The 24,886-nt window shown below is 47.5% G+C and overlaps 14 protein-coding genes across 14 annotated transcripts; 9 read left to right on the top strand and 5 right to left on the bottom strand.

The window, feature by feature from the left end:
- Positions 1-433: 433 nt before the first annotated feature.
- N7529_001882 (uncharacterized protein) lies at positions 434-996 on the bottom strand (the record flags this gene model as incomplete). Its single annotated transcript, XM_057237413.1, has 2 exons — positions 434-471; positions 594-996. 2 exons carry the CDS (start codon positions 994-996, stop codon positions 434-436), a joined length of 441 nt encoding a protein of 146 aa, XP_057102100.1.
- A 181-nt stretch (positions 997-1,177) lies between these two features.
- On the bottom strand, positions 1,178-1,451 carry N7529_001881 (uncharacterized protein; the record flags this gene model as incomplete). Its single annotated transcript, XM_057237412.1, has 2 exons — positions 1,178-1,346; positions 1,402-1,451. The coding sequence occupies 2 exons, from the start codon at positions 1,449-1,451 to the stop codon at positions 1,178-1,180; spliced, it is 219 nt and encodes a 72-aa protein (XP_057102099.1).
- Positions 1,452-3,715: 2,264 nt separating this feature from the next.
- Positions 3,716-5,359, top strand: N7529_001880 (uncharacterized protein; the record flags this gene model as incomplete). Its single annotated transcript, XM_057237411.1, has 1 exon — positions 3,716-5,359. The coding sequence occupies one exon, from the start codon at positions 3,716-3,718 to the stop codon at positions 5,357-5,359; it is 1,644 nt and encodes a 547-aa protein (XP_057102098.1).
- A 472-nt stretch (positions 5,360-5,831) lies between these two features.
- Positions 5,832-6,319, top strand: N7529_001879 (uncharacterized protein; the record flags this gene model as incomplete). The annotated part of the gene is made up of 3 exons (XM_057237410.1): positions 5,832-6,012; positions 6,065-6,108; positions 6,164-6,319. 3 exons carry the CDS (start codon positions 5,832-5,834, stop codon positions 6,317-6,319), a joined length of 381 nt encoding a protein of 126 aa, XP_057102097.1.
- Positions 6,320-7,437: 1,118 nt separating this feature from the next.
- rhgB (putative extracellular rhamnogalacturonase) lies at positions 7,438-8,935 on the top strand (the record flags this gene model as incomplete). The annotated part of the gene is made up of 4 exons (XM_057237409.1): positions 7,438-8,064; positions 8,113-8,151; positions 8,200-8,401; positions 8,460-8,935. 4 exons carry the CDS (start codon positions 7,438-7,440, stop codon positions 8,933-8,935), a joined length of 1,344 nt encoding a protein of 447 aa, XP_057102096.1.
- Positions 8,936-10,428: 1,493 nt separating this feature from the next.
- Positions 10,429-11,331, top strand: N7529_001877 (Aldolase-type TIM barrel; the record flags this gene model as incomplete). Its single annotated transcript, XM_057237408.1, has 2 exons — positions 10,429-10,656; positions 10,792-11,331. The coding sequence occupies 2 exons, from the start codon at positions 10,429-10,431 to the stop codon at positions 11,329-11,331; spliced, it is 768 nt and encodes a 255-aa protein (XP_057102095.1).
- Positions 11,332-11,368: 37 nt separating this feature from the next.
- On the top strand, positions 11,369-11,836 carry N7529_001876 (uncharacterized protein; the record flags this gene model as incomplete). The annotated part of the gene is made up of 1 exon (XM_057237407.1): positions 11,369-11,836. The coding sequence occupies one exon, from the start codon at positions 11,369-11,371 to the stop codon at positions 11,834-11,836; it is 468 nt and encodes a 155-aa protein (XP_057102094.1).
- A 485-nt stretch (positions 11,837-12,321) lies between these two features.
- Positions 12,322-12,922, bottom strand: N7529_001875 (uncharacterized protein; the record flags this gene model as incomplete). The annotated part of the gene is made up of 3 exons (XM_057237406.1): positions 12,322-12,506; positions 12,586-12,730; positions 12,785-12,922. 3 exons carry the CDS (start codon positions 12,920-12,922, stop codon positions 12,322-12,324), a joined length of 468 nt encoding a protein of 155 aa, XP_057102093.1.
- A 2,485-nt stretch (positions 12,923-15,407) lies between these two features.
- N7529_001874 (uncharacterized protein) lies at positions 15,408-15,758 on the top strand (the record flags this gene model as incomplete). Its single annotated transcript, XM_057237405.1, has 1 exon — positions 15,408-15,758. One exon carries the CDS (start codon positions 15,408-15,410, stop codon positions 15,756-15,758), a length of 351 nt encoding a protein of 116 aa, XP_057102092.1.
- Positions 15,759-16,060: 302 nt separating this feature from the next.
- On the top strand, positions 16,061-17,563 carry N7529_001873 (putative sugar transporter; the record flags this gene model as incomplete). Its single annotated transcript, XM_057237404.1, has 1 exon — positions 16,061-17,563. One exon carries the CDS (start codon positions 16,061-16,063, stop codon positions 17,561-17,563), a length of 1,503 nt encoding a protein of 500 aa, XP_057102091.1.
- A 566-nt stretch (positions 17,564-18,129) lies between these two features.
- N7529_001872 (uncharacterized protein) lies at positions 18,130-18,454 on the top strand (the record flags this gene model as incomplete). The annotated part of the gene is made up of 2 exons (XM_057237403.1): positions 18,130-18,148; positions 18,201-18,454. The coding sequence occupies 2 exons, from the start codon at positions 18,130-18,132 to the stop codon at positions 18,452-18,454; spliced, it is 273 nt and encodes a 90-aa protein (XP_057102090.1).
- Positions 18,455-18,982: 528 nt separating this feature from the next.
- On the bottom strand, positions 18,983-19,591 carry N7529_001871 (DUF3716 domain-containing protein; the record flags this gene model as incomplete). The annotated part of the gene is made up of 1 exon (XM_057237402.1): positions 18,983-19,591. One exon carries the CDS (start codon positions 19,589-19,591, stop codon positions 18,983-18,985), a length of 609 nt encoding a protein of 202 aa, XP_057102089.1.
- A 706-nt stretch (positions 19,592-20,297) lies between these two features.
- Positions 20,298-21,891, bottom strand: N7529_001870 (Monooxygenase FAD-binding; the record flags this gene model as incomplete). The annotated part of the gene is made up of 5 exons (XM_057237401.1): positions 20,298-20,354; positions 20,400-20,727; positions 20,801-20,947; positions 20,995-21,133; positions 21,186-21,891. 5 exons carry the CDS (start codon positions 21,889-21,891, stop codon positions 20,298-20,300), a joined length of 1,377 nt encoding a protein of 458 aa, XP_057102088.1.
- A 787-nt stretch (positions 21,892-22,678) lies between these two features.
- N7529_001869 (Monooxygenase FAD-binding) lies at positions 22,679-24,696 on the top strand (the record flags this gene model as incomplete). Its single annotated transcript, XM_057237400.1, has 5 exons — positions 22,679-22,776; positions 22,824-22,998; positions 23,046-23,409; positions 23,456-23,766; positions 23,821-24,696. 5 exons carry the CDS (start codon positions 22,679-22,681, stop codon positions 24,694-24,696), a joined length of 1,824 nt encoding a protein of 607 aa, XP_057102087.1.
- Positions 24,697-24,886: the final 190 nt, after the last annotated feature.

Below are 24,886 nucleotides of genomic sequence, written 5' to 3'. Positions count from 1 at the left end.
AAGTAGTAATTCCTAAGTAAGTTTCCTATATGAAATGGTCTAATACAACTATGAATGCTCTATAATTTGATTATACCAAATCTGAAATTTCGAGTTGAGTCCGTTTGAAACCAATCTTCTAGAGATAGAATTCACTTTCTAGTACAGCATGGGATATAGCGAGAGTCCAAAAGAATGCCAATCCCATTTTTCATATGCAGCTAGAGGGATGGTATCAACGCGGCACCAAATTCAGCCCACCATCGAGCAACATGGGAAGGGTATTGACACAGACTGGGAAAGGCGAATGCGTAGCAACGCAGATATAGGGGGTGGAAACTAAAAAAAGGGGCAAGGTAAAAGAGACCACAATGTCGTCGGGAAAGATAGAAAAATTAGGGTATATACATATGCAGTGTTCATAAGATGGCCGAGGGGGTTCAAAGGAAGAAGCCTAATTGTTCGCGATTGTCATCCACGAAATGTCTGTATCTATGAATTTGATAGTTAGCAAAAGTAAAAATAGAGAAATAGGGTCGAGGCAAATTTAATCCAGAAGTAAATGGAAGAACCAAACTTCCAAGTCGTTATTCCGCAACACTTTTGGTTCCTACTGCTGGCCTGAAGTTGCAATCGGATAGGCCGTCTTCTTGCCTTCTTCTTCTTGGTGAATTTTGGAGATAGCGCATGGTCTCCGTGTATCCGTTGCCATTCAAGCCGAGCGGCACATAATGCAGCCAAGGCTTGATCCACCTCGTGCTTCTCGCGGAAGTGAGAAATCTTGTATATAAAGCTGGTGCAGAGGAAAAACACGTAAAACCGACCGCTGAAAGCATTACCATCCACGCCAACCAAGTATTTGTGAGCCCAGGCGTCTTTTTGGCCGGCGACCTTGACCACCTCAAAGTAGTCCTGCTGGGAGTGGCAGTCATCGGGATCACATTGGCCAATCATGGTAAACTTGGCATCAAAGTTGACACGTAAGGACGCCTTATCGAACACAAGCTCTTGATACATTCATTGTACATTGCACCATGTCGGTATCTACATGCCCATTGACCAATTGTGCCAATGAGTCTGGTAAAAGACCCCGAGCTCACTTCCTAGGTCAATTGGCACATTTACTGCGCATTCAATATCCGAAATTCCACATCCCCCGTCCGTGGCCCTGCTCTGCCGCCGTCCATCCCTCGTCAACTCATGTCGCAACAATGGAGTCCAGATCTCGCTTGAGACGAGAGAGGGCCGGAAGGTCAATTACAAGGGATAAGACCTGGAGGGTCTTCAGGGTGGACACTGGCACTGGAGTGCAGAACAAACCAGCAATACCTCTGCAGAAACGAGCACCATTGGGAATCTCATTGTAGCTGTGAAAGGAACGCAGACAGTGTCTGCGCTTCAAAAGTTGCGGCACCGACTCACCCCGTGATCCACAGTCCTTTTTCTCCCAAAAGCTGTAGGATGATCGACATCGACGAGGTCAACATGCGCCTCTTTCCCCCGTCCCCCCGAGCGCCTGGAATATATCAACAGTGTCATCTCACATGGCATCGCGCTTCGCATCTCCTTCGATACAAAGCACCCCGGTTTTGCAGCGACATCGCTTGGATTGGTTCCGTACTTGAATAATGACAACCAAGAAAACCTTTCCCTGTCCCCATGGCTATACCCCACAGCCTACAGCTACACCGAGGTGTTCCAAATCAAACTCGAAAAGCTAGCGGTGAATGCATGCTGTAATCCACTATGTGCTCTGAATGACGCTGACAATGGGTTCTTATTCAGTCTTCCCGAAATGCGGCGGGCGATCTTAACAGAAATTTCAAACGTTGTCTACGCGCTACCAGGACTACAACATGTGTCAAAGCCTCGACAAGGGCTCGTAGTGGATAGACTGGAAGCACCAGTAAACTTGATCACCAAAAAGACATTTCATACTACGTGCTCAATGGTGCGGGACTTGTGGACTGGTCGCGAAAATAAATTGAGTCCATCAATGGGTGTTGGGTGAAAGTGGGGACGAGCTCACTGTACCGACGTTCATCAATGGAGACTTGGTAGAGAAAGGTAAGAGACAGAACCAGAACCAGAGTAAACAGAGTTAGGGTTTGTTTATTTTGGCAGTTGACTGCGGTATTTTAGACGTGGGATGCTCTTTTCGTGTGTATATCCACAATTGCGAAACGTCAGATCTACAATTGCACTGTGCAAGAAGCAGATTTTGGTACTGGGTGGCGAGAATGATGACTCGTTGGCAATTGTGCTGCTTGCATAAAATGACATATTACCAGGCATTAAATGCCTCAAGCGCATCATATATGGGGAAAACAAAAAGCCGGCTTGACCGTGTGATCATGCAAGAACGGGACAAGCCGGGGGAAATGTTGGGACATCTCACGAGACTAGACTGGGGGCAAGACACGTTGATAATATCAAAAAGAGAATGAACGCCGATAATATAACTGGGTCGGCCGAGCAGCTCACAAGGCCAATAAACACACAGCCAGTAACGTGCATATTCTTATTGGTCGATAGATATGAGCCTGGAATACTCCCTCCCCATGGGCACACACATCGGCAGCTAACAGTGGAGGAGAATGTCTAGTGGACTGCACTAGATCAGTAACTGTCGGGGATCCCAAACAACACGACGTGGGATATAGCACTGTTGGGAAGGTCGAAAAAGGACGTTCAAAATACCGATCCAGGGACAAGATATTATTGGAAGTGATCGTTCATGTTGATATGGAGCGCCGAAGATCAGCCAACGAATCATAGCGTCGGGATCAACTTCGGGGTGAATCTCGGGGTTTCTGCTGCACTCGGTTTCTCACCGGTTACTTTGCAAGGGATGCTCTGCTGGCCGAGTGGGCCGATGGAAAGTCTATTTCTCCGTTGTGCATGGGCTTACACTTCACCAACGAGCTCTTTCAGCAGGTGATCTTGTGCGATTGAATGGTTCACTACTTCTTGTCATCTGCTATATATTTCACAATCTTCTTGTCTCGGTTCCCTTCAAATCTGAAAAGCCGAGTGCAATACGGCATGCCGACTCTGTAGTTCGACAGTGGACCCACCGACCAATCATGACGAGTCGGCTCGGGAAGATCCTCGGGCCCTCGTCGGAAATACCTCAGTGCAAATCTTGTCTGCGGATATCCTCCGAAAAATGTATCCTTTGGTTCATTCGTGGCGTTGTTGTTCCTGAAAACAATTCGTTTCAATTTCTCATGCTCCACATACTACTTGGTGTGAGAATTCTCTACGGGGGCCTGAGCAACCCCATATCGTGCAGGACGAGTCTGAACTAAGAAACTACGGGAATAACAAGCAGAGTTAGAGCAATGAAGGGGTCGTGATATTTTCTTGGAATTGATTACTTCTATAGGAAGGCGTAAAACAACGTTCAGGCACGAGACGAATTGTATGGCTCTCCCTATCCACTTTTTCTGTACTCCAACTCACTGATTGATCGAAAGATCTTTTCTCGGGCACTGTTCTCGAAAAGTAATCGATCATTATGTACCTTGGAGTGCCTCTCCCCACTCTCCGTATAGTCCCGCAGCCCCCAGTTCTCATCAGACTCTGGAGAGTCCGGAGCATGACGTACGGATACTCGGCAAGGGCTAAACTGGTGAAAAAATAATATATGTAGACCCGGCTCCTCGCATATAAACCAGAGTCTGTCTTATTCCATCCTTCTTCATCCTCCTCATATTTGTATATTGTTTATAACATGAAGGCCAATAAAAACCCCCAGCCGGTCTCGGCTTCTCACAACGAGAATATCCCTTCATCCGACAGTATTCCAACATACCGAGAGCGCACCAAGAAGGGTCTCATCGTCGGTGGAAAATTCCGCGATGCACTTTCCGATGAACAATCCCAAGAATATGACAGCAGCCTACTACAAGAAGTCGACGTGGACCTTCCTCTTACCGTTACGAAACCTCAACAAAACGATGCTGGCCACTTCATTGTGCTCGAATTTGTGGAAGGAGACAAGGAGAACCCATTCAACTGGAGTTCCGGCAGAAAGGCATTCATTGCTACCCAGCTTTGTCTGATGACATTGTTCATTGGTCTCGCCACAACAGCATACAGCTCTGGCATCACGAAGATGGTTGCCGAGCTTGGAACATCAACTGAGGTTGGTCAGATTGGTCTGTTCGCCTTCAACTTCACCTGCGCTTTGGCTCCTCTTTTCCTCGCTCCGTTCTGTGAATTGGCAGGTCGCCGTGTCATCTACGTCGGTGCCTACATCTGTTTCTGTTTGATGTTCATCGGCCTTGCCCTGGGCAAGAACATCGCCACCATTCTCGTCTGTCGTGCCCTGCTTGGTCTGTTTGGTTGTGTTGGCACTATTCTTGTCGGTGGTACTTTCGGTGATATGTACACACCCGAGCACCGTGCCATCCCCATGGCCTGCTTCTCCTTCATTGCCATTCTCGGTACAGTCGGTGCCCCCATCTACGCCGGTTTCATCGACCAGGCCCTTGGCTGGCGCTGGCTCGAGGGTATCCAGGGTCTTGCAAACATTCCCCTGGGTATTGTCATCTTCATCTGTCTCCCCGAGACCCGCGGCAGTGTTTGCCTCGGTAAGCGCGCCAAGCTGATCCGCCAGGCCACCGGCGATGATCGTTTCGTGACCCACAACGATATCGAAGCCCCGGGCATCAAGCACATGCTCCACAACTCCTCCGTCAAGGCCGTGAAGATGCTCTTCACCGAGCCCGTAGTGTTCGCCTTCGGCCTGTGGATTTCCTTCGCCTGGTTCCTGACCTTCCTCTTCCTCTCAGTCATCCCCATCACTTTCCAGGAGAAGCGCGGATGGAGCGAGGGTGTCTCCGGATTACCCTACATCTCCCTCTGCCTCGGTACCACCATCGGTTTCGCCCTGAACTTCCTGCAAATCCGCAAGTACAAGTCCCTTACCAAGGACCCGAACGTGGAGGTGTCACCAGAAGCTCGTCTGTACGGTGCTCTTTGCGGTGCTGTCTGGCTGCCTATTGGTCTTTTCATCTATAGCTTCACCCAGTACAAGGGACTCCCTTGGATCGGCCCGGTGATCGGACTTGCCCTGATCGCCATCGGTATCTTCTTTATCTTCGAGTCATGCTACAGTTACACTGCCGACTGCTATGGTGATCACTCTTCTTCCGCCATTGCCGGACAAGGGTTCATGCGTAACACCCTCGGTGCCGTGTCTCCCTTGTTCGCCTCCCAGTTCTTCCACAACTTGGGCAGCCAGTATGCTGGACTGCTGCTGGCTCTTGTCGCAACTTTGTTAACTTTTATTCCTTTCATCTTGTTCAAGTTTGGTCCTGCGCTGCGCGCACGCTCCAGACTTGCCAGTGCCACTGTCAATGGCTCTGACTAAATTTTGCATTTCCTGCGATATTGGCGCTCCGGTGCATATGTTTTCATGAATATAGAAAGAGGGGTTGAAACCCCATGGCATTTTAGCGACAATCATCATCAATTTAAGAACTCCTGCTAAACTCCTGCATCAATTGGAAAAACTTTCTAACACTTTCGAAATTGTTGCCTGGTAAAACTGGCAACAAGGCACCAACTATAAGCAATTTATCGTGATTGGTCAATTACGAAAAGGCGGTGAGTGTCTGGCAGCAGAAATCTTCAAACAGTTTTCTAGGCGGTGAAACAATAAATCTCTGGTTGCGGGCCCAGGCATCACGAACTTCATCTCCAACAACCTTTTTATCCTCCTTTTTTCCGTTATACTACACGGCCGTGATCCTCGAGTGAGCCATTTCTTTTCAAGATCTGGTGTTTGAATTCCCTACTGCAACCGAAACCTAGTTCTTCAATTTCCAATAATACTCGCAACAATGTCCGACGACACTTCCGCGGCTTTCCCCCTCGCCGATGAGGCCCTCAGCACCGAGCTCCTCGACCTTGTGCAGCAGGCCACCCACTACAGACAGACCAAGAAGGGCGCCAACGAGGCCACCAAGTCCGTCAACCGTGGTACCTGTGAGCTGATCATCATGGCCGCCGATACCTCCCCCTGTGAGTTAATGAGCTACAACCTTTCCACAACTCGATTCTAACAATTTCGCAGTGGCCATCGTCCTCCACCTGCCTCTCCTCGCTGAGGACAAGAACGTGAGTCAAATCTGCCACAAATCACGATCCCACAACGAAACTAACGTCAAACCAGGTTCCTTACGTCTTTGTCCCCAGCAAGATCGCTCTTGGCCGTGCCAACGGTGTTTCCCGCCCCGTCGTTGCTTGCTGCATCACCACCAACGAGGCCAGTGACCTGACCGCTCAGATCCGCCAGATGAAGAACAAGGTCGAGAGACTCATGGTCTAAGCTTCTATACGTTGCCGGAATTGGATTGACTCGGAAAGAAGCTGCGACATAGCTGGCAGATCTGGGAACGGAATTCTTCTATAACGGGAGGACTTCTGCGCTTGGACTGCCAAACTTTCTGTTTACCTAGGTAGACTTGGAAGCTAGGTTTTGCTTGCAATCTTATATAGGACAATTCAGATGCTTGAAATTTTTGGATTGAAGTCGTAGTTTGCTGTTGTGGCAAGATGATCGATGTGCTCGCTTAATCTGTGTAGCCGTAGCAAGTTGGTGTCCCGACGTAGGTTGGTCTAGGCAGTTGTAATTGCCGATGACTGTCAATGATTTTCCACGGTGAACGAATGCTCCCCCTGAAAAGCGAGCTAATTGTCGATCTTTGAATATGAGTCCGCGCAGTCGGAGCATGGCATGGTTTGAGGCGACGCGAAGAACAGGGCTAAGCAGTCCATAAAGTTTGGAAATACAACATTACCGAGCTTTGTAGTTGGCGTCACTATCTCGCGCCCAAGGCACCATCGGAGCAATCTTATACATCTGTACGGATTATGTTCTTCTAACAATCCTAGTGTATAGATTGTATAGATGAATTAGGGCCAGGGGTTGCTTCTGTGTGTTTAAGCGATGAAAATTCCATTGATGCTAAACACAAAAAGGAAAGAGAGTGTTTGAGAATGACCGTTAGCGCCCACTTTTAATTAAGAGCATACGTTTCAGCGCCGATCACTCAACGCAAAACGTTCTACCGGCATTGCTGCCCTGCAATAACTCCCACAGCCGAAATAAGCTCCACCTCAGCTTCAACCGCACGTTTTCATACGATCCTCACCCGCCTATCCGGCTGGGCTTAATGTAGACCCCACCAGGTATGCTAAACAGTTCGCTGTTTGTCCATGGCTCGTTTCGAGGATGCCAAGCTCCACGACAGACGCCAGCACAGCTTGGCTAGGGGTTTGGAATGATAGCCCACACTGTAAGGATGTTTTGGATATAGTGCAGGGTAGTTCACTCAGGGGTTCTATATAGTCAGTTCGAAGCCTATTTGCATTGGATTTTCTTCAAACATTCATTCGTTCCTTTCTTGCTGTCTTTCTTTTTTTGTATAATTCATTCTTTTCAACATGTACTTTTCTTCAGTGATCGCAATCGGCCTGGCGCCATTGCTCGCAAACGCCTACCTGAGCGGCTCAGTCGGTCCAACAACCTCCCTCGCCACCAAGTCCAGCAACAAAATCTGTAATGTACTGGACTACGGCGCTAAGGCGGACAAGTCGACCGATATTGGCGCAGCCATTACTTCCGCCTGGGCGGATTGCAAGAACGGCGGTGTTGTCTACATCCCGTCTGGTGATTACGCTTTTAAATCCTGGGTGACTTTGTCAGGTGGTAGTAGCTGCGCCATTCAGTTGGACGGTATTCTCTATCGGACTGGTACTGATGGTGGAAATATGATTATGGTTAAGCATACCAAGGACTTCGAGCTTTTCAGCTCTACTTCCAAGGGTGCGATCCAGGGATATGGGTATGAGTACCATAAGAAGGGATCGACCAATGGAGCGCGAATCCTCCGGCTGTATGATGTGACTGATTTTTCGGTCCATGATATTGCTCTGGTCGATGCGCCCGCTTTCCACTTCTCTCTGGATACCTGCGAAAATGGTGAGGTTTACAATCTTGCTATTCGGGGTGGTGATAAGGGTGGTCTGGATGGAATTGATGTTTGGTCCACTAACATCTGGATTCACGACGTGAGTTCTCTCATCTGTAGTCGGGAATGTCGTGCTAACTGCAAATAGGTCGAGGTCACCAACAAGGATGAGTGTGTTACTGTCAAGGTATGATATTGAGCTACTATTCTCAAACAGTCACTAACATAATCACAGAGTCCTGCCAAGAACATTCTCGTCGAGAACATCTACTGCAACTGGAGTGGCGGCTGTGCCATGGGATCCTTGAGCACCGACGTCGACATCAGTGACATCACCTACCGCAACGTCTACACCTGGAAGTCCAACCAGATGTACATGGTCAAGAGCAACGGAGGCAGTGGCAACGTCGAGAATCTCCTTCTTGAGAACTTCATCGGTAAGCACTAACTAAAAATCATTATAAAGGATGAATTCTAAGAAATTCTTTCCCGCAGGCCACGGCAACGCCTACTCCCTCGACATCGACGGCGCCTGGAGCAGCATGAGCAAAGTGTCCGGCGACGGCGTGCAACTCACGAACATCACGGTCAAGAACTGGAAGGGAACGGAAGCCAACGGCGCCCAGCGCGGTCCCATCAGAGTGAAGTGTGCAGATGGCGCGCCCTGCACGGACGTGACGATCGAGGACTTCGCCATGTGGACCGAGTCGGGTTCTTCCCAGTGGTACAGCTGTGAGAGTGCGTACGGCTCCGGTGCGTGTTTGAAGGATGGAGATGATTATTCTGCGTACACGACTACTCAGACTGTTAAGTCTGCGCCGTCTGGATACTCTGCTGCTACGATGGCTTCTGATTTGGCGACTGCGTTCGGTACTAAATCGCCTATTCCTATTCCTGCTATTCCGACCTCGTTCTACCCTGGTGCTACTCCTGTTAGTGCACTTGCTGGAGCTCAGGCTACTTCCTCTTAGATGAACCGGTGGTGATGGTGAGAGCCAATGGCATATGGTGTGGTGTTGTATGCTATCTTCATACTAGATGTCGGCTCCATTGTTGAGATTTGCTACTAGATTGCGAAAGACACTTAGCTAGCGCCTCAAACAAGCTTGAAATGGCGTTTAACAATTACATGAATGAATTGCACACATACCAAGTATATAGACGCCAGGATCAAATGACTTAATCTAGCCTCATATACTGCTTGGAATTTCTAAGCAATCTGTCCTTCCAGCTTCGGATTCCCTTCAGTTGACCCTCACTCGAGCTTCTGAATTGCTTTAATTAGTGAAAACTTTGATATAGGCATCAGAAGCAAAAGTTGATAAAAATGGCCTAAGAGATACCCTAAGCCCACTCTATCAAGATAACAATCCTCTTGAGCCGCGAGTAAGCTCAGATATCACAATCCAAGAAGAAGGGTCAGAGCAGGTTTTTCCAGATGTACCATTCGCAGTCCATAGAATGAAAACAGAGAGCTTCAGGTTTTCGTTTCTGTCCAGGCGTCGAATTGCGACAAATTCCTGATCGGTGAGAATGAAGCCATAACGAGTGTGTTTATGGCGAGGCTAGTGTTTTCAAGGTTCATGGTCGCGGTCATCATGGCTTTAAACCCAGGGCCTCCTTTTCTTGACCTTTCGGTGACTGTTCTTTGGAAACCGTAGGAGCTGAGAGAGGCTGAGTCCGGAAGTGGTTCATTGATTCTCTTGGCGAGTTGGCCCTGCGGATATCCGCACGGAGCCGTTCATCGTCTATTTGTTCTCTTTCACCGTCGCTTTTCTCGTCGGAGCTTGAGGAACTCTATATTGGTGATCCAGATGGAGGTGGCCGACGTCTTTGATGTCCATGTATCTATCAACCGGATTGACCAAGCGTTGACCGCATCAATTAAGAACCCTGAAAGCAAATGGAGCCGGGAGCACGGACCTGGTTGTGTATACGCGCTCTCTCGACCAATCAACTTCTCGAGGTCAGCTCTAGATCTATGAAAATCGCTCTTCTTTTCTTGTTTGTGTCATAGTAGAAACCCACATCATCATAGCGTAGAACTTGGATGTATCTAGTATTTTGGTGGCCGTGAGAGCATCCCATTTATATCTCCCTTTTATATCTCCCATCCAGCGACCCCTTCAATGTGGAATTCAAGGATTACTCATTCCCATCCCATATCGTCTCAACATCATTCCCAAAATGGTCAAAATCGAAGATTATACCCCTCGACTTACTCAAGGAGTATCCATCTGCGGATGGTCTTCATATTGATTCGTTGCTTGAATTAGAGAAGCATGGAGTTTTGACTTACAATGACTTTCTGATATTGCCTGGCTCGATCAGTAAGAATCTCATTACAGCGTTACCTCTCTTCCTGTTACTAGCCCTTGAAATAGCCTTTCTAGCATCGGATGTTAATCTGGACATCGAAATCACCAGGCGGTTTGCCTTGAAGGCCCCACTCCTATCTTCACCAATGGACACGGTGACCGAACACAATATGGCTATCCATATGTCTCTACTGGGTGGACTGGGGGTTATCCACAAGAATTGCTCGCCAGAAGATCAAGCTGAGATGGTGCGCAAAGTTAAGCGGTATGAAAATGGATTCATTCTCAATCCAGCTGTGTTGTCCCCCACTGCGACGGTCGAAGATGCAAAGAAGTTGAAATTCAAGTGGGGATTTGGAGGATTCCCTGTGATGGTAAGTTGATTCCGCATATCTTTGGAATTTCATTTGCAGTTGTGCTGGCTGTTGCCTCGACGCATATACATAACATGGAACCCTCCATTCCAAGCTCCTCGAAATAGTCACCAGCAGAGACATCCAGTTCCACAGCCACCCCAACGACCTAGTGACAGCAATCATGTCAACAGATTCAGCACTGCACCCGCAGGAACCACCCTCGCAGAAGCTAACAATATCCTGCGCAGATCAAAGAAAGAAGAGCTTTCAATAGTGGACAAAAACGGACACCTTATCTCATTGCTGTCCCGAAGCGACTTAATGAAAATCATTCACTATCCCCTAGCCTCAAAGCTAGAGTCCAGGCAACTCCTCTGCGCCGCAGCCGTGAGCACCCACGAAGCCGACAAGCAGCGCCTGCAACATCTCATCGACGCAGGGCTCGACATCGTCGTCGTGGACAGCAGCCAAGGCAACAGCATGTACCAGATCGACATGATCAAATACATCAAGCATCAGTTCCCACGGGTAGACGTGATAGCGGGAAATATCGTGACGCGCGAGCAAGCCGCCGCACTGATCGTGGCTGGCGCAGACGGACTGCGGATCGGGATGGGCAGCGGCAGCGCATGCATCACGCAAGAAGTGATGGCAGTTGGGCGGCCGCAGGCTGCAGCCATGCGAAGCATGTGATCGTTTGCGTCGCGGTTCGGTTTTCTGTGTATCGCTGATGGCGGGAGGGGGGGGGGGGGGGGGGCAGAATCTCGGGCATATTGTGAAGGGGCTGGCGCTTGGTGCGTCGGATGTTATGATGGGGGGATTGCTTGCTGGTATGACCGAGTCTCCTGGGGAGTTTTTGGTCAGTAAGGATGGACAGTTGGTGAAGGCGTACCGAGGTATTGGCAGTATTGCCGTGATGGAGGATAAGAAGACTGGAAGCATTGCCGGGGCGTCGCGGTATTTTTCTGAGAATGACAAGGTGAAGGTTGCGCAGGATGTTGCTGGATCTGTTGTTGATCGGGGGTCTGTTACTAAGTTTTTGCCTTATCTTATTGCTGCGGTGCAGCACTCGCTTCAGGATATTGGTGTTAAGAGCTTGGATGCGCTGCGGCAGGGAGTTCATAGTGGTGTGGTCCGGTTTGAGATGAGGAGTGCTGGTGCGCAGGCTGAGGGGAATGTTAACGGTTTGCATAGCTAAGAGAAAAAATTGTATGCTTAAGGGTCTAGCCTGGAATGGATACAGTTTGACTCGAGGTCTCATTTGGTCAATGAAAATTGGTCAAATAGACACAAATGCTTTGATATTTGAATTTAGTCTGCCATGAAAGAAGTCATAAAAGTCAGGATCTGGGATGTCACAGAGTCAGAGTTGATCTCCTATTTCACTTAGAAGAAAAACTGGCTTTTCTCTAGGTTCTATGCTTGTAATTGTCCATATATAGCGGAATATATATACTAGAGCTGTTTCTCTACATGATGAGACATGACATATGACATCATACTCTAGGGTTAATCTGATTATATCATAGAGAGCCACTAGGCTTTGTACTTTCTGATTGGGAAGTAAATGTTCCCATACGCGCCCAAACCCAGTTTCAATATAAAGAGACTACCCGACTGAAAACAAACGAATGGCCCCATGCGAGTAGCTTGAATACCGGTCTTACGTTATATAGGGTATGTTCATAGTTTGGCTTTGATCCACGCTAGACCAACACTTCCCACAGTCATCGCAGCTCCCCCCAATTGTGCAGCTCCGTTGACAATCACAAGGCCACTTCCTCCTGCACCAGCGCTCTGTCCTATGGCCATCGCGCTCCCCGTTGCGATATTTCCGATCATACCGTGAGCGGCTGCTGCTGCTGAACCTAGACATGAAAGGTTATTCGAGCTTCGGCGCGCGGGAAACGAGATTCAATATGTTGATTCCTGTGACTTTGTCCATACCTGCGTGAATTCCGCCTGTTGTGAATCCAACACTCGATAAAATCGGGGTCGTTGCGAGACCAGGAGCAGCGAAAACCACAGCACCGCTAGCGCCCACGACCACACATGCAGCTAGAACAGGGTTCTGAGTGCTCCATCCTGCTACCTATTAAATCTTAGCATAGAGAAACTCTCTATGAGTAAGGAGCTGTATACTAACCTGGACGGTCACGTCCACGGACTTTTCGAGGGCAGGCTTTCCATAAGCAACGGCGAGCTTTCCGCCCTCCAACCCCGCTTGGAGAATCTTACTGCCTCCGGCGATGAGGTCCCCGGGTAAATGATTCAAAATAGGCATAGCCAAGTAAGTGAAATAGTTCGGTTCGAGCGATTGATTTTGCAATTCACGAAAAAAAAACTTATAATATTGGAACAAAACACTGAGCAAGTGAAATTGGGGGTGGAAGAAGTGAAAACTTAGGGTGGTTTTCCAGATACAAGAGGGCCTCCTCGAGCCTAATATCTGCCAACCACAGGACTCTACATTCCAGCTCTAAGCAGGGGTTGATAAGCGAGTCATGAATGAAAAGTTGTAAGCGCTTGTTCCAACAAGAAGATATTCTAGCGTCAGATTGTACTGTATTCGAAATCAGATTTACCGCCACACTCCTAGAACTTGACACCCGAATTTTGATTTGAAACACGCCAATCTAGATATAGTATTCCGGTCCATTCCCCGCTTCCTAGAATAGAAATTGGATTTTACAAGACGCGGGCGGAACCTAGCTGTATGTAATTCACAAGAGACTGCTATACACTTGATGCTACTCTACCGTTCCCTTTGCCCCCTAGTGATAGGATTCTTCCTTTATATAAGCTATTACCCCCCAAGCGCCACTACTCTTTAGGCTAATAATATAGCTCCGAGACTTCCCTCCTCCTCTTAAAGCTGTATTTAATTCGAGATATATTAAAGAGCCAGACACTCTACATCTACCTCAGTGCCCCACATGGCGTATATGGTTTCTCAAACTGCAACTCTGGTACTCATTCTGACAAAGGTTGTGTAACTACCCAGTCTGGATAACATGTCTTGCAAATTGATGTGCAAAGTCTCGCCAAATGGAGAACCCACGAGTCGGTTCATTCTTGTTTCATAGGTAGATCATGATCGTTAGAACCAAAAGCATATAAGAACACGCAGAGAAGAAAAAAAGCATGCAGAGGCCCAATACACGAAGGATTCATTCCCGCCAGTTCCCTTTTGTGTTGATGGTATCTTAATCTCCTGCAACGATAGCCTTTCCAGAGTATAGGCTTGGTTCAAAAGCCAAGGGATGTCTTTTGTTCGACATTCCTTGGGTAATTCGTATAAGACATTTATAATATCGGGGACCAGAGAGCCTCCGACTCGTAACTTATGGATGTCCTCAGGAGTGAGTCCGCCGAAGACCAGACCTTTGTAGAGTCCAAAGAGGCAAGCCCTATCGATAGGTGATGGGGTTCGATTAAAGCCGAAGTCATTGATCACGTCTCCGTCAGTTGGTGGGATATCAAGGACACAACTTTGATATAGGGATTCCGCGCTGTTCATCGTGGCTTGTCTGACGGAAGTTGGAAGCAAAGGTAGAACGCTGGCCACATCTCCCCTGGTCTGATTGACTTGTTTGCAAATAGTTCGGACCAATTACCACGGAACCCAAAGATATGTTATCATATTACCTATTTCTGTGTCTGGGAACCGAAGAGGTGAGAACAGGTACAATGCGCTTCGGAACATGGTTTTCGAAATCAGCTATGACTCTCTACTCTTACTAGTGTATCTCCGATTTCGGATATCACTGCAATGATCTTAGCACCTTGTTCGGGTTTCTTCCCTTTGTTTGGTCTCTTTGCTTGAAAATTTTTATCAAATTCCAAGAGAAATATGGTAAATATTGCAACAATGACTCATCTCTATAGTTACCAGTAAATACAATACAGACTGACAGCGACTACTGTGAAATGGCTAAAGTCAGACTAGCGTATTTCAAGCTAGGGTTCGGGAATGAAAGTCAAAGAATGTAGAGGTAAATCTGATTTCGAATATTACTTTATAACTGATTACGAAAACAATTGTACAGGTAGGAGACAATTAACTACATAAAACTTCACAGAAAATGAGAGGATCTACTTAAGAAGATGTCGTGGAGATCATACAAGGGCAATGGAATATGAAGATATGAATATTGTATTGCGGACGGAGGAGAGAAGGAGAGAGAGAGAGAGAGAGCGAGAGATATCTATCTATCTATCTACTCCATGGGAGACTATCCCAATGTTGGATGTCACCTGACATGCCCAACAAGATGTCCAGGCAGCCGCGAAGTTAGACTCATTCAGTACATCGCTAACTTCTAACGCGCTCCCCCTCCTGCGTCTGATGAACCCGCAACACTTGTAACACGGACTAACTCATGCAAAAGGAGTAGATATTCCAACACTCCAAGGAAGTTCTGGTGGTTTTTTGACTTTGGGGTCCACAGGAGTCCATAGGAAATGAAAGGTATACATAAGCTCCGACGAGCCTGCCCAGGAGGCCGAGGGCCACCCCGTTCGATTCCAGGCCAGAGTGCCTTCTTTCTAATTTTGTTTAATTTTGCTCTCATATTAGTCCCCACCTTGATTCTATCTATTATTATATCTGGAAAATATGTTTGAACATTGTTAACTGTGTAAGGAGTGTTGAAGGATGGCAAGGTACTTACTGTTCGACGTTGTAGATTATATATGGAGGGAGATCCACCGCCCGAGGCAATATGATCGATCGATCCACTTTCGCTTCGCAATCCCCACATCTTACAATGACCAAGTCACTTGTTAGAAAAGACATTACTTCCCCCCTTCGTTCTAGAATCTGCGAGCTCCACAGAGTCAATGGCTTGGGCTCATCTCGAATCCCGAAGCTTCACCCGGAGCCAAAGCGTGACGCCATTAAGAAGACGCTAAAGAAAATCAAGTCTCGCGATAAGAATCAGCCCTGCCCTCGAACCGATCCCGTCCCTATCCTCATCGAGAAAGACAGCCTACGTATTATCGAAACCCCGACCGATCGACCGAGTACGTACAGCGAGGAGACACCTATGGTTGTTGGAGATCGGTGTGGGAAACTGACACTCCAGCAATTATTCCAGGAGCTCAATATTCGGAAATAAGGGTCCAACAAATGTGTACATTGCATACGGTGATACCATCGACTTGACTGAAAGGGGTAAATGCCATCTTGACACAACACGACCGGGCGATCACGCCATTGAACGGACCAATTGGCGACTCGAGAAATCAACAAACCCACTGAAATAGAGTTGATCTGGGGCTTCCGCGTGGGACTTGATTTGATACTTTGACACATAATTTGGAGACTCTCGATATGCACTTTCCCACTCTGCATGAGGTTACAGCCCGAATAAAGGGATATAAAGTCCTCCCTCCGCACTCCTCAACCAACACATACGGAATGGCAAAGACATCCCCTGAACCGACGGCAGAAGCCGATTTAATTGAACAAGATGGCGACGCAATTTACAAAGCCAAGGCTGAGGTGCTCAACCGCGCTATTCAGGATATCGGCATGGGCCGGTACCAATGGCAGCTCTTTGTTGTGATCGGGTTTGGTTGGGCGAGCGATAATCTCTGGCCTATCATTACATCGTTGATTCTCCCAGCCATTACATCTGAGTTTCATCCTTCAAAAGCTCCTGTCTTGACCCTGGCGCAAAATATCGGGTTGTTGATCGGTGCGGTGTTCTGGGGTTTCGGATGCGATATCTTCGGTCGGCGATGGGCATTCAATTTGACCATTGGCATCACGGCAGTGTTTGGCCTTATCGCTGCAGGATCTCCCAATTTCGGCGCTATCTGCGCGTTCGCCGGATTGTGGTCTGTCGGCGTGGGCGGGAATCTGCCCGTTGACTCGGCCATTTTCTTGGAATTCCTGCCTGGGTCGCACCAGTACCTTTTGACAATTTTGTCCATCGATTGGGCTTTTGCGCAAGTTCTTGCCAACTTGATTGGATGGCCACTACTCGGGTATCGGACTTGTGCTTCTAAAGATGGGTGCACGAGAGCCGAAAACATGGGATGGCGATACTTCATGATCGCGATGGGCGGACTCGCCATGCTAATGTTTGTCGGCCGATTTGTTTTTTTCACGATTTACGAATCGCCCAAGTATTTGATGGGGAAAGGTCGGAACGAGGAGGCTGTGAAAGTTGTCCACGAGGTTGCGCGCAGAAATGGGAAAACCTCAGATCTGACACAGGCCGAGCTGGACGAGCTGGATCAGGGGTCAACGCAACACTTCAGCACATCCAACATCGTCCGCCAGAGACTTGAGAAAATTCGGCTGGATCACATCCGCGCACTATTCGATACTCCCAAGCGGGCGTGGTCGACAACCCTAATCATCCTCATATGGGCCTTCATCGGACTTGGCTTCCCGCTCTACAACGCCTTCCTCCCATTCATCCAGCAATCGCGTGGTGCGGAGTTCGGCGATGGCTCAACATACATCACTTATCGCAACTCCCTGATTATCGCCGTGATGGGAATCCCAGGTTGCCTCCTGGGTGGAGTACTAGTCGAGCTTCCGCGTTTCGGTCGTAAAGGAGCGTTGTCCACGTCAACAGTTATAACCGGTGCCTTCCTTCTTGCTTCGACGACAGCGACGAGCTCTAACGCTTTGCTTGGTTGGAACTGCGCCTTCAACTTCATGAGCAGTCTCATGTATGCCGTGCTCTACGCGTACACACCTGAGATCTTCCTGACAAAAGATCGTGGCACAGGAAATGCACTGACCGCGTCTGCGAATCGAGTATTTGGTATCATGGCGCCTATTATTGCCATGTTTGCCGATCTTAATACCGCCGCGCCAGTCTATGTGAGCGGTGCATTGTTCGTCGCGGCCGGACTTCTTGTGCTCCTCATGCCGTTTGAATCTCGAGGCAAAGCGAGTCTTTAATCTTTGATTGGCTTGATAAAGCAAATCTAATTGAACAGTACTTTCAAGAATCTCTTCAGAAGTTGTGAACCAATCATGAGATCATCCCGTGAACAGGGCAGTTAATATAAAAATTCTATGACATCATTCTATACAAATAACCCCATCCACTCAACCAATTGCCACAACTTAATCTAAATTACTTTCTAGAACTCACAAGAAACCATCCAATCAAAGTCCCGTTACACACACACCCAGCGGAGAAATGAAGTACAATCATACGTCAGATCGATGCATAGGAAATAATTGACCCCGATCGTAGTGTGTCAACATGGATTACGCGTACCTGATTGGCTGATAATTTCCATACTTCCATATGACAGGCCTGTGGCTTACAACGTCGTAGCCATTATATCATGTCCTGTAACCGGTTTTGAGCGCGTGGCGGGTGCATATATATTGGCAAGAATCAACACTCTGGCAGACATAACCCAAACACAAGTCCTGCATCTACTTGAAACCATACGCACTTCTACACCATAAACCACAACCCGAAACACACTCAAAAAATCCACACCTTCCACACAATGTCCAACGACCAGAACCGTAAGCTACCGCTCACCCACTAATACCAACCAATACCAAACTAACAAATAAGCCGGTCTTCTCGGCGGCCTAGGCGACACACTAGGTAAAACCGTCGGCGGTCTCACAGACACTCTAGGCAGCACAGTCGGTGGCCTCGGATCAACCGTTGGCGATGCCACGTCAGGCCTTGGGAAGACTGTTTCAGGAGCTACGGAGGGACTGGGCAACACAACGAAGAGCGCGGGACAAGGTGTTCAGAATGGAGTTTCGAGTATTGGGGGTCAGAAGCAGACTGCCGAGAATCCGTTGGGACTGAATCAATAAGTCAAGGATTTGGTATTGGGATTTATGAAATGATGATATTTTGAATGGCTTTTGTATCTTGAGTTTTGTAAACTATTCTGTCTGTTTTCTTTATTTTCTTCAATGATTTCCGGTCATTATCTTGCTCAATATCATCCGCCAGCACTTTCGTATTGCTGTTGAATAGCATAGATCTTGTCAATTCTCCATCAGACTCCACTATCATGGGTGACCACCAGATGGGCTGGCTAGCAAAAGCCCAAGTATTTTTTGTAGACATCCCCTCCCCTGTTTTTGGATTTTCTGCTTTTCTCCTTTTCTTTGACGGTGACAATTCACCTTTTGATTCCCTGGCCATTGCAAGTTCATCAAATAGCTGATGAGCAGATAATGATCTCGCAGAAATCCCCTGTTTTTGGTATTTCTTCTTTTCTTCCACCGAGAAACTTTATGCTTTCCCCTCATCCTGATTCCCCTTTCAGCTCGAGCAGCTTGAATAACTCAATCTTCCTGATGTATAATTTTCCTGATTCTCATTTCCTCCTCAAGCTAAACGACCTTATCAGAGAGGTCCTTGCATTCTTCGATGTACTGTTCGAGACGCGCAGGCTTCTTTTTCATCGTATCAAGAACGCACCTAGTAGATTGAAGCAAGATATCATGGGCGTTATCAATTTTGTCCGCCAAATTGGCTGTCCTCGTGTGCTCCTTATGAAGAACGGCCATCGTTGCTCTCAGCATCTCCGCCGAGTCGATCAACCCACCCAACTGATTCATCTCCTCATCATGCTTTTGACAAGCACTGGTGATTTCCATTTTCACATCGTTGAGATTGCTCGATATTCCAAATTTGTTTTGGTATAAAATGACTCTTTCGTTGCAGGCTTTCCTTATGTCTTTTTCTGAGTTGAAACTGCAACAAAATCCGAGCCCTCCCCAGTGACAAGGTGCACAAGCTGCCATCCCAGGGACCTGAACACACACTTTGAAAGGAGTCTCCCCATAATGGCAATTTGTGCACTTATCGTCAGATTGATCACCCATAGTTTGGGCAAGAATGGCTTCAACATTCTCAATGCTTAGACCGATGAGGTAATCAAAATAATTTCCATCCACGAATCTGCCCTTGACTACCCAGGGCTCTCTCTTCGGCATCATCTTGGACATGCTTAGAAGGAGTCCCTGTTTAGCCATGGCACAGGGCCACGGAAGGCCATAGCCCGGGCAGCCAACGGGCCAAGGGTAGAATCTCCGTCATAATCAAGTGGTAAATGCAAGTTAGCGGTGCTCTCAGTATCACTCATGCTGTTTCCCAGTAAGTTTGGAGGTTTGATGGATAGGCTGGTCTTACATTGGTGATGTCTTTCAATTCCTCCTGGTGTGTGTGGTTCAGCGGTGATCTGAGTGGTTTGGAGTTTGGGTGAAACGGATGGCAAAGAAAGTAGTTTTGAGAGGTGAGTTATCTCGGTCGGTGAAGCTATAAGAGAGTAAGGAAATTGAGTAGATACAAGAGAAGATGATGAAGAAGGTGAAGTATCAATCACAATATTTGTAGATGATGGAAAAGCGAACTTCTATTAACCGCGTCAGCGCAAACTCAATTTGAAAAGCTTCAAATCTGAAACAATTCGAGCGTGTTTCGTATCTCAATTGATGTCTGCGGTAGAATATAAGACCAGTCGCCAGGTGAAATCTAAATGGAAGAGAATTTCAGCTACCTTTAAATCTCAATAAAAACCGAGAAAACGTGACAACGGATGTTTTGAGGTTTCATTGAACGTGAGAGATGGATCATGCACCTTCCACGCCGAGAACAAGGGAATACTAGTTAGACTCTCTCTCTCTACCTATCGTATCTAGAGCACTACAGTCTAGACTCCGCCGCGGCCCTCCCGGATGCTTCACTCCAACGACGATCAACCTGATGCCATTAGGCGGGAACAACATAACACGGAACATAACTTACATCCGCAATATGATCGTACCCCAGTAATTGTGCTGCGAGCCCAGGATCTCGCCAAGCCAATGCCTCGCCTTCAGGCGTTGGCACCATTTGCATCTTGCGATCTCTCTCTTGTTGTTCCGGTCCGTCATGGTAGTGATATAGATACTGTTGAATATTTCCGCGTTCGACAACCATCTTCGTTCGCTGCTTGCGACACTTCTGGAACACGAAAAGCGCATGTTGCTTGGCATTGAGGAACTCGGTCGAGGTCTTGGATATATCGGGACGATTCGGTAGTCGAGAAAGACATTCACCTAGAACAGCACCATCTTCAAATGACATTCCGGCCCTAGAATCATAAGCCCAAAGAAGGTAAAAAGAGACAAGGTTGCTATCAATTGCACCGTGTGGACGATTCATACCCAGATGCGAGATATGGCAATGCGGCATGAACGGCATCTCCGAGCATGACAAAGGCCCCGGATGGATGAGTCCAATCGAAATCTCCGAATCGAATACACAGGCGCCATTTCTGTACAGATTGACATAGTTTAAGAAGTTTGGGGATTCTATCACAATTAGTCAACAATCTACAGGCGGGGGGATATTACTTCACCGAGGATCCCAGTCTTTAAACCACGCGCACATTTCTTCAACATTGCCCTCAATGGTTGGTGCTAGAGACTCCTCGGGGATATCATCGGGAACAATGAGTACCATGTTGAACAATTTACCATTGCGGAGCACGTAATTTACTCAATTTACAATTAGCCAACTGGTGTACAAAAATTTGAGGTCACTACATACCAGCATGGGCATCTGGACCTAGCCAGTAGTTGACTTGAGGATCAGTAACAAACTCGACCAATTCGGGATCTTTTTGCATCTCCTCAGTGGACAGCATAACACGAAATGCAAGATCGCCCGTTTTCACAGGCGAATCAACCCGCCCCAACAATTCCTCCGTTAGTTTTCCAAACACCCCATCGGCACCGATGATCAAATCACCAGTCCATCGTCTTCCATCAAACGATGTTGCCGTAGCTGTAGTACCATCTCCACTAACAGACACATCCGTAATGCGGGCATTGCAGGTAAGTCCAACGCCCAGCTCAACTGCCCTGTCAAGCAAACATTGCTGAAGATCAGCGCGGTGAAAATCGCGATACCAAGTTCCAGGATAATTCTTCTCTGATTCGCGGAAGTTCATAGACGAAATAAAATTTCCCTTCCATCCTAAGAAATTGCAAACACGCGGAATAGTCATGTGGGGAGTCAGTGACTTTTCTAAGCCCCAGTGTTGGAGTACGCGGGAGCTATTCGGCAGGATTTGGATTCCAGCGCCGACTTCTTTGATTTCGTGCGCTGCTTCGAGGACGTGAACGAGGTGTCCGGCGAGTGCACAGCTTATAGAGGAACCTAAGCCTGCGAGCCCTGCTCCGACGATGATAACTTTGAGCTGGCATGATTGGGGGCGGATTTCTTGTTGCTTAATTTGAATGGGAGGGGCCATGCTGACGAGTGTGTGTAACCAGACAAACAGTTGCGACTTTGATTGGAGGGACTGATTATTATAGATAGTGCCTTGTAGAGACTGTTCTGCTAAGGTCAGTATATGCAGATTTGTATCAAAGATGGGGGTTGGCTCAAATCAACAGTCCGGGTGCCCTAGATGTTAAAAGGCCGTGATATCTGAGAGCAAACTCGTTCGCCACACAGCAAAGTGGTCACATAAACAAGTTAGACTAATTCAAAATTATCTTCCTCAGCAGGTTTCGAGTACTGGCTTACTGGTTGAGTTCACTCTCCATGGGCGAAACGCGCTCGTGACAGGTGGCACTCGCGATTGAAGATTGGCATCTGCTGGAGGGATTTCTGAACCACATGCAAACGTAGTTTTTTTGCATATTGTCTCACTGGATAAATGATTCTATGCAATCAAGAAGGACTCTGGTTTTATGGCGTTCAAACGGCATTCCACAAGTAAATAAGTGCGCATCTGTAAGTTCGTGCAAACCCTTCTTCAAAATCTCTGCCGATAACCAATTCCTGCACCTGCTCGAGTGCTGGAAATCAGAAGTCACGAGAAGCCGACTTACCAAGCCAGAAAGTGTTACGAGAGCCGTATTATTTTGTCGGAAGTGACGCAAGCTCGTACATCGTTGTGGACGGTAGGGTGACACGGTGGCAAGAGAACGACAAGATGGGAGGTCTCCCCGCATTGCGTGTGGAGTGGGATTTTCGATGAACGGAAGTGATACATGATCAGGATAAGTGTCAAGCAACAACCGTTTGTCAGAATGTCACCAAGTGCAGATCAAGGATATCCAGTTGGGCCCGTGGGCTCTTCAACTACCGTCGTGGTGGTGGGCGCCGGCCCCTCAGGCCTGATGCTTGCGTATGTTGAAGGGCCTCTCCAAAGTAAAATAACTGACGTCCTTTCAGATGTAATCTTGTGCGCTTCGGCATCCAACTCGTGATTCTTGACGATCGCCCCGACAAAACCTCCACAGGAAAAGCCGACGGCATGCAACCCAAGACCATCGAGACATTCAAGCAACTTCGCCTGGCGGATCCTTTGTTGAAACATGGTGCTCGTGTTTATGATATCTCCTTCTGGGTACAAATTATGCTTCTGTTATTTGAACTTCACTAACAAACTCACAGGAGTCAACCGCCGACGAAGGTCTTCGACGGACCGGACGCAAAACGCATTATCCCGAACATCTTGTTGGTGCATCCGACCCATATATTCTTTTGGCACATCAAGGCATAGTTGAAGAAGTCATGATACATGACATGGAATCAAGGGGTGTGTTTGTCACTCGCAATAGTCGATTCACCTCATGTTCGGTGAATGGAGATAAGAATCTGGATATTGTCTATGACAATACTTTGACAAACGCTTCTCATACAATCAGAGCGGACTACTTGGTTGGATGCGATGGAGTCAGGTCGAAGGTCAGGGAGTTTCTTCCAGATGCCGATCTTGAGGGCGAAATCACCAACGCCGCTTGGGGTGTACTTGACGGTATGTCCGTTCAGTCTCTAGCAGAGGGTATCGACTGATAGCTTAGGCGTTGTTGATACCGACTTTCCGGACTTGTGGAGCAAAGTAGCCCTGCGATCTCATTCTGTTGGATCAATTTTGTGGATCCCACGCGAAAAAGGAATGACGCGACTTTATGTCGAGCTGAGCTCGACCGATGGAGAGCGAATTGACAAGACCAAAACCACACCCGAACATGTTATGCAACAAGCAAGGGAAGCAATGCATCCATTTAAACTGGAGTGGAAAAAGGTAGAATGGTTCGGAACATATGTTGTGGGCCAACGAGTTGCGAAGCACTTTATGGATCGCAACGCAAGAATATTCATCGCGGGTGATGTACGGTCTCGGCTCAAAAAGAATCGTTGTTAACGGCCATCTAACGCTCTGCAGGCTGCACATTGCCACTCTGCCCTCGCTGCACAAGGTGCCAATACTGGTATGCACGATAGCTTCAACCTTGCATGGAAGCTCAATCTTGTCATTCGAGGACTGGGAAAACCATCTCTATTACATACTTATGAAGAGGAAAGACGCAAGATAGCCTATGATCTAATCCAGTTTGATGTTGAGCATTGCAAAGCGTTTTCAGAAGGCGAAACGGCTTTAGTGAAGAACTTTGACGACAATATTCGGTTCATCTCCGGAATTGGAGCTGAATACTCTCCCGGTGTACTCACTCGTTCATGTTCGAGTGTATCTGGTCTTCTGCCCGGTATGCTCCAGTTGCCAGCAAGGGTTACCCGCTACATAGATGCCAACCCTGTGGACATTCAGTTGGATATCCCTTTATTGGGTCAATTCAAGATATACATTTTCGTACCGGATGTTTGCTCTTCCAAAAATGCTTTGGGACATCTTTGTCAATTGCTTAAGACTTCACTTACAAGAATCACCCTTCTGGCCAACTGGTCATATGAGGAGCATGCGCGCAGGCACTCCCTTTCGGATGACTTCCATCAATTTCAACGATACACTGCTGTGTCCGAAGCTTTTACTTTCGCGCTGATCACACAATCCTCCCGGTCTGAATTCGAAATTTCACAATTGCCAGATATGCTTCAAAAGAGTCGGTGGAGTTTGTATATTGATAATTGTCAAATACCTAGCTGTACTACAAAGTGGTTTGGTGAGTTGGGTACGGAGAGGATTGGCGTTGCTATCGTAAGACCAGACGGATATATCGGTGGGATTAATAAGTGGGAGTTTGCCCAGGCAGACATCGAGTGGAAATGCTTTGAAGATTACTTTTCTTTCATGGTCTGCTAGATACTATTGGCGTTTGCGATAAAGATTCCTGTCTTTGAGTAAAGTGGTTCTCGATAAGAGAACTTGTTATTCCTAGACCTAAAACTAGTTTCATGTCATTGCCAGAGGCCTGCCAATGTCTCTGGTTGAAGTCACAAACGGTCTCTTTCGTTGCTTACTCTTGTTAACTTCGATGATATTGTTATACATA

This window comes from Penicillium soppii (genome assembly GCF_028829465.1).
Source record: "Penicillium soppii strain IBT 18220 chromosome Unknown utg000002l, whole genome shotgun sequence".
In the NCBI taxonomy this organism is placed as follows: domain Eukaryota; kingdom Fungi; phylum Ascomycota; class Eurotiomycetes; order Eurotiales; family Aspergillaceae; genus Penicillium; species Penicillium soppii.
The sequence above is the reverse complement of the archived record's forward strand: the minus strand, read 5'-3'. Positions and strand labels throughout refer to the sequence as shown.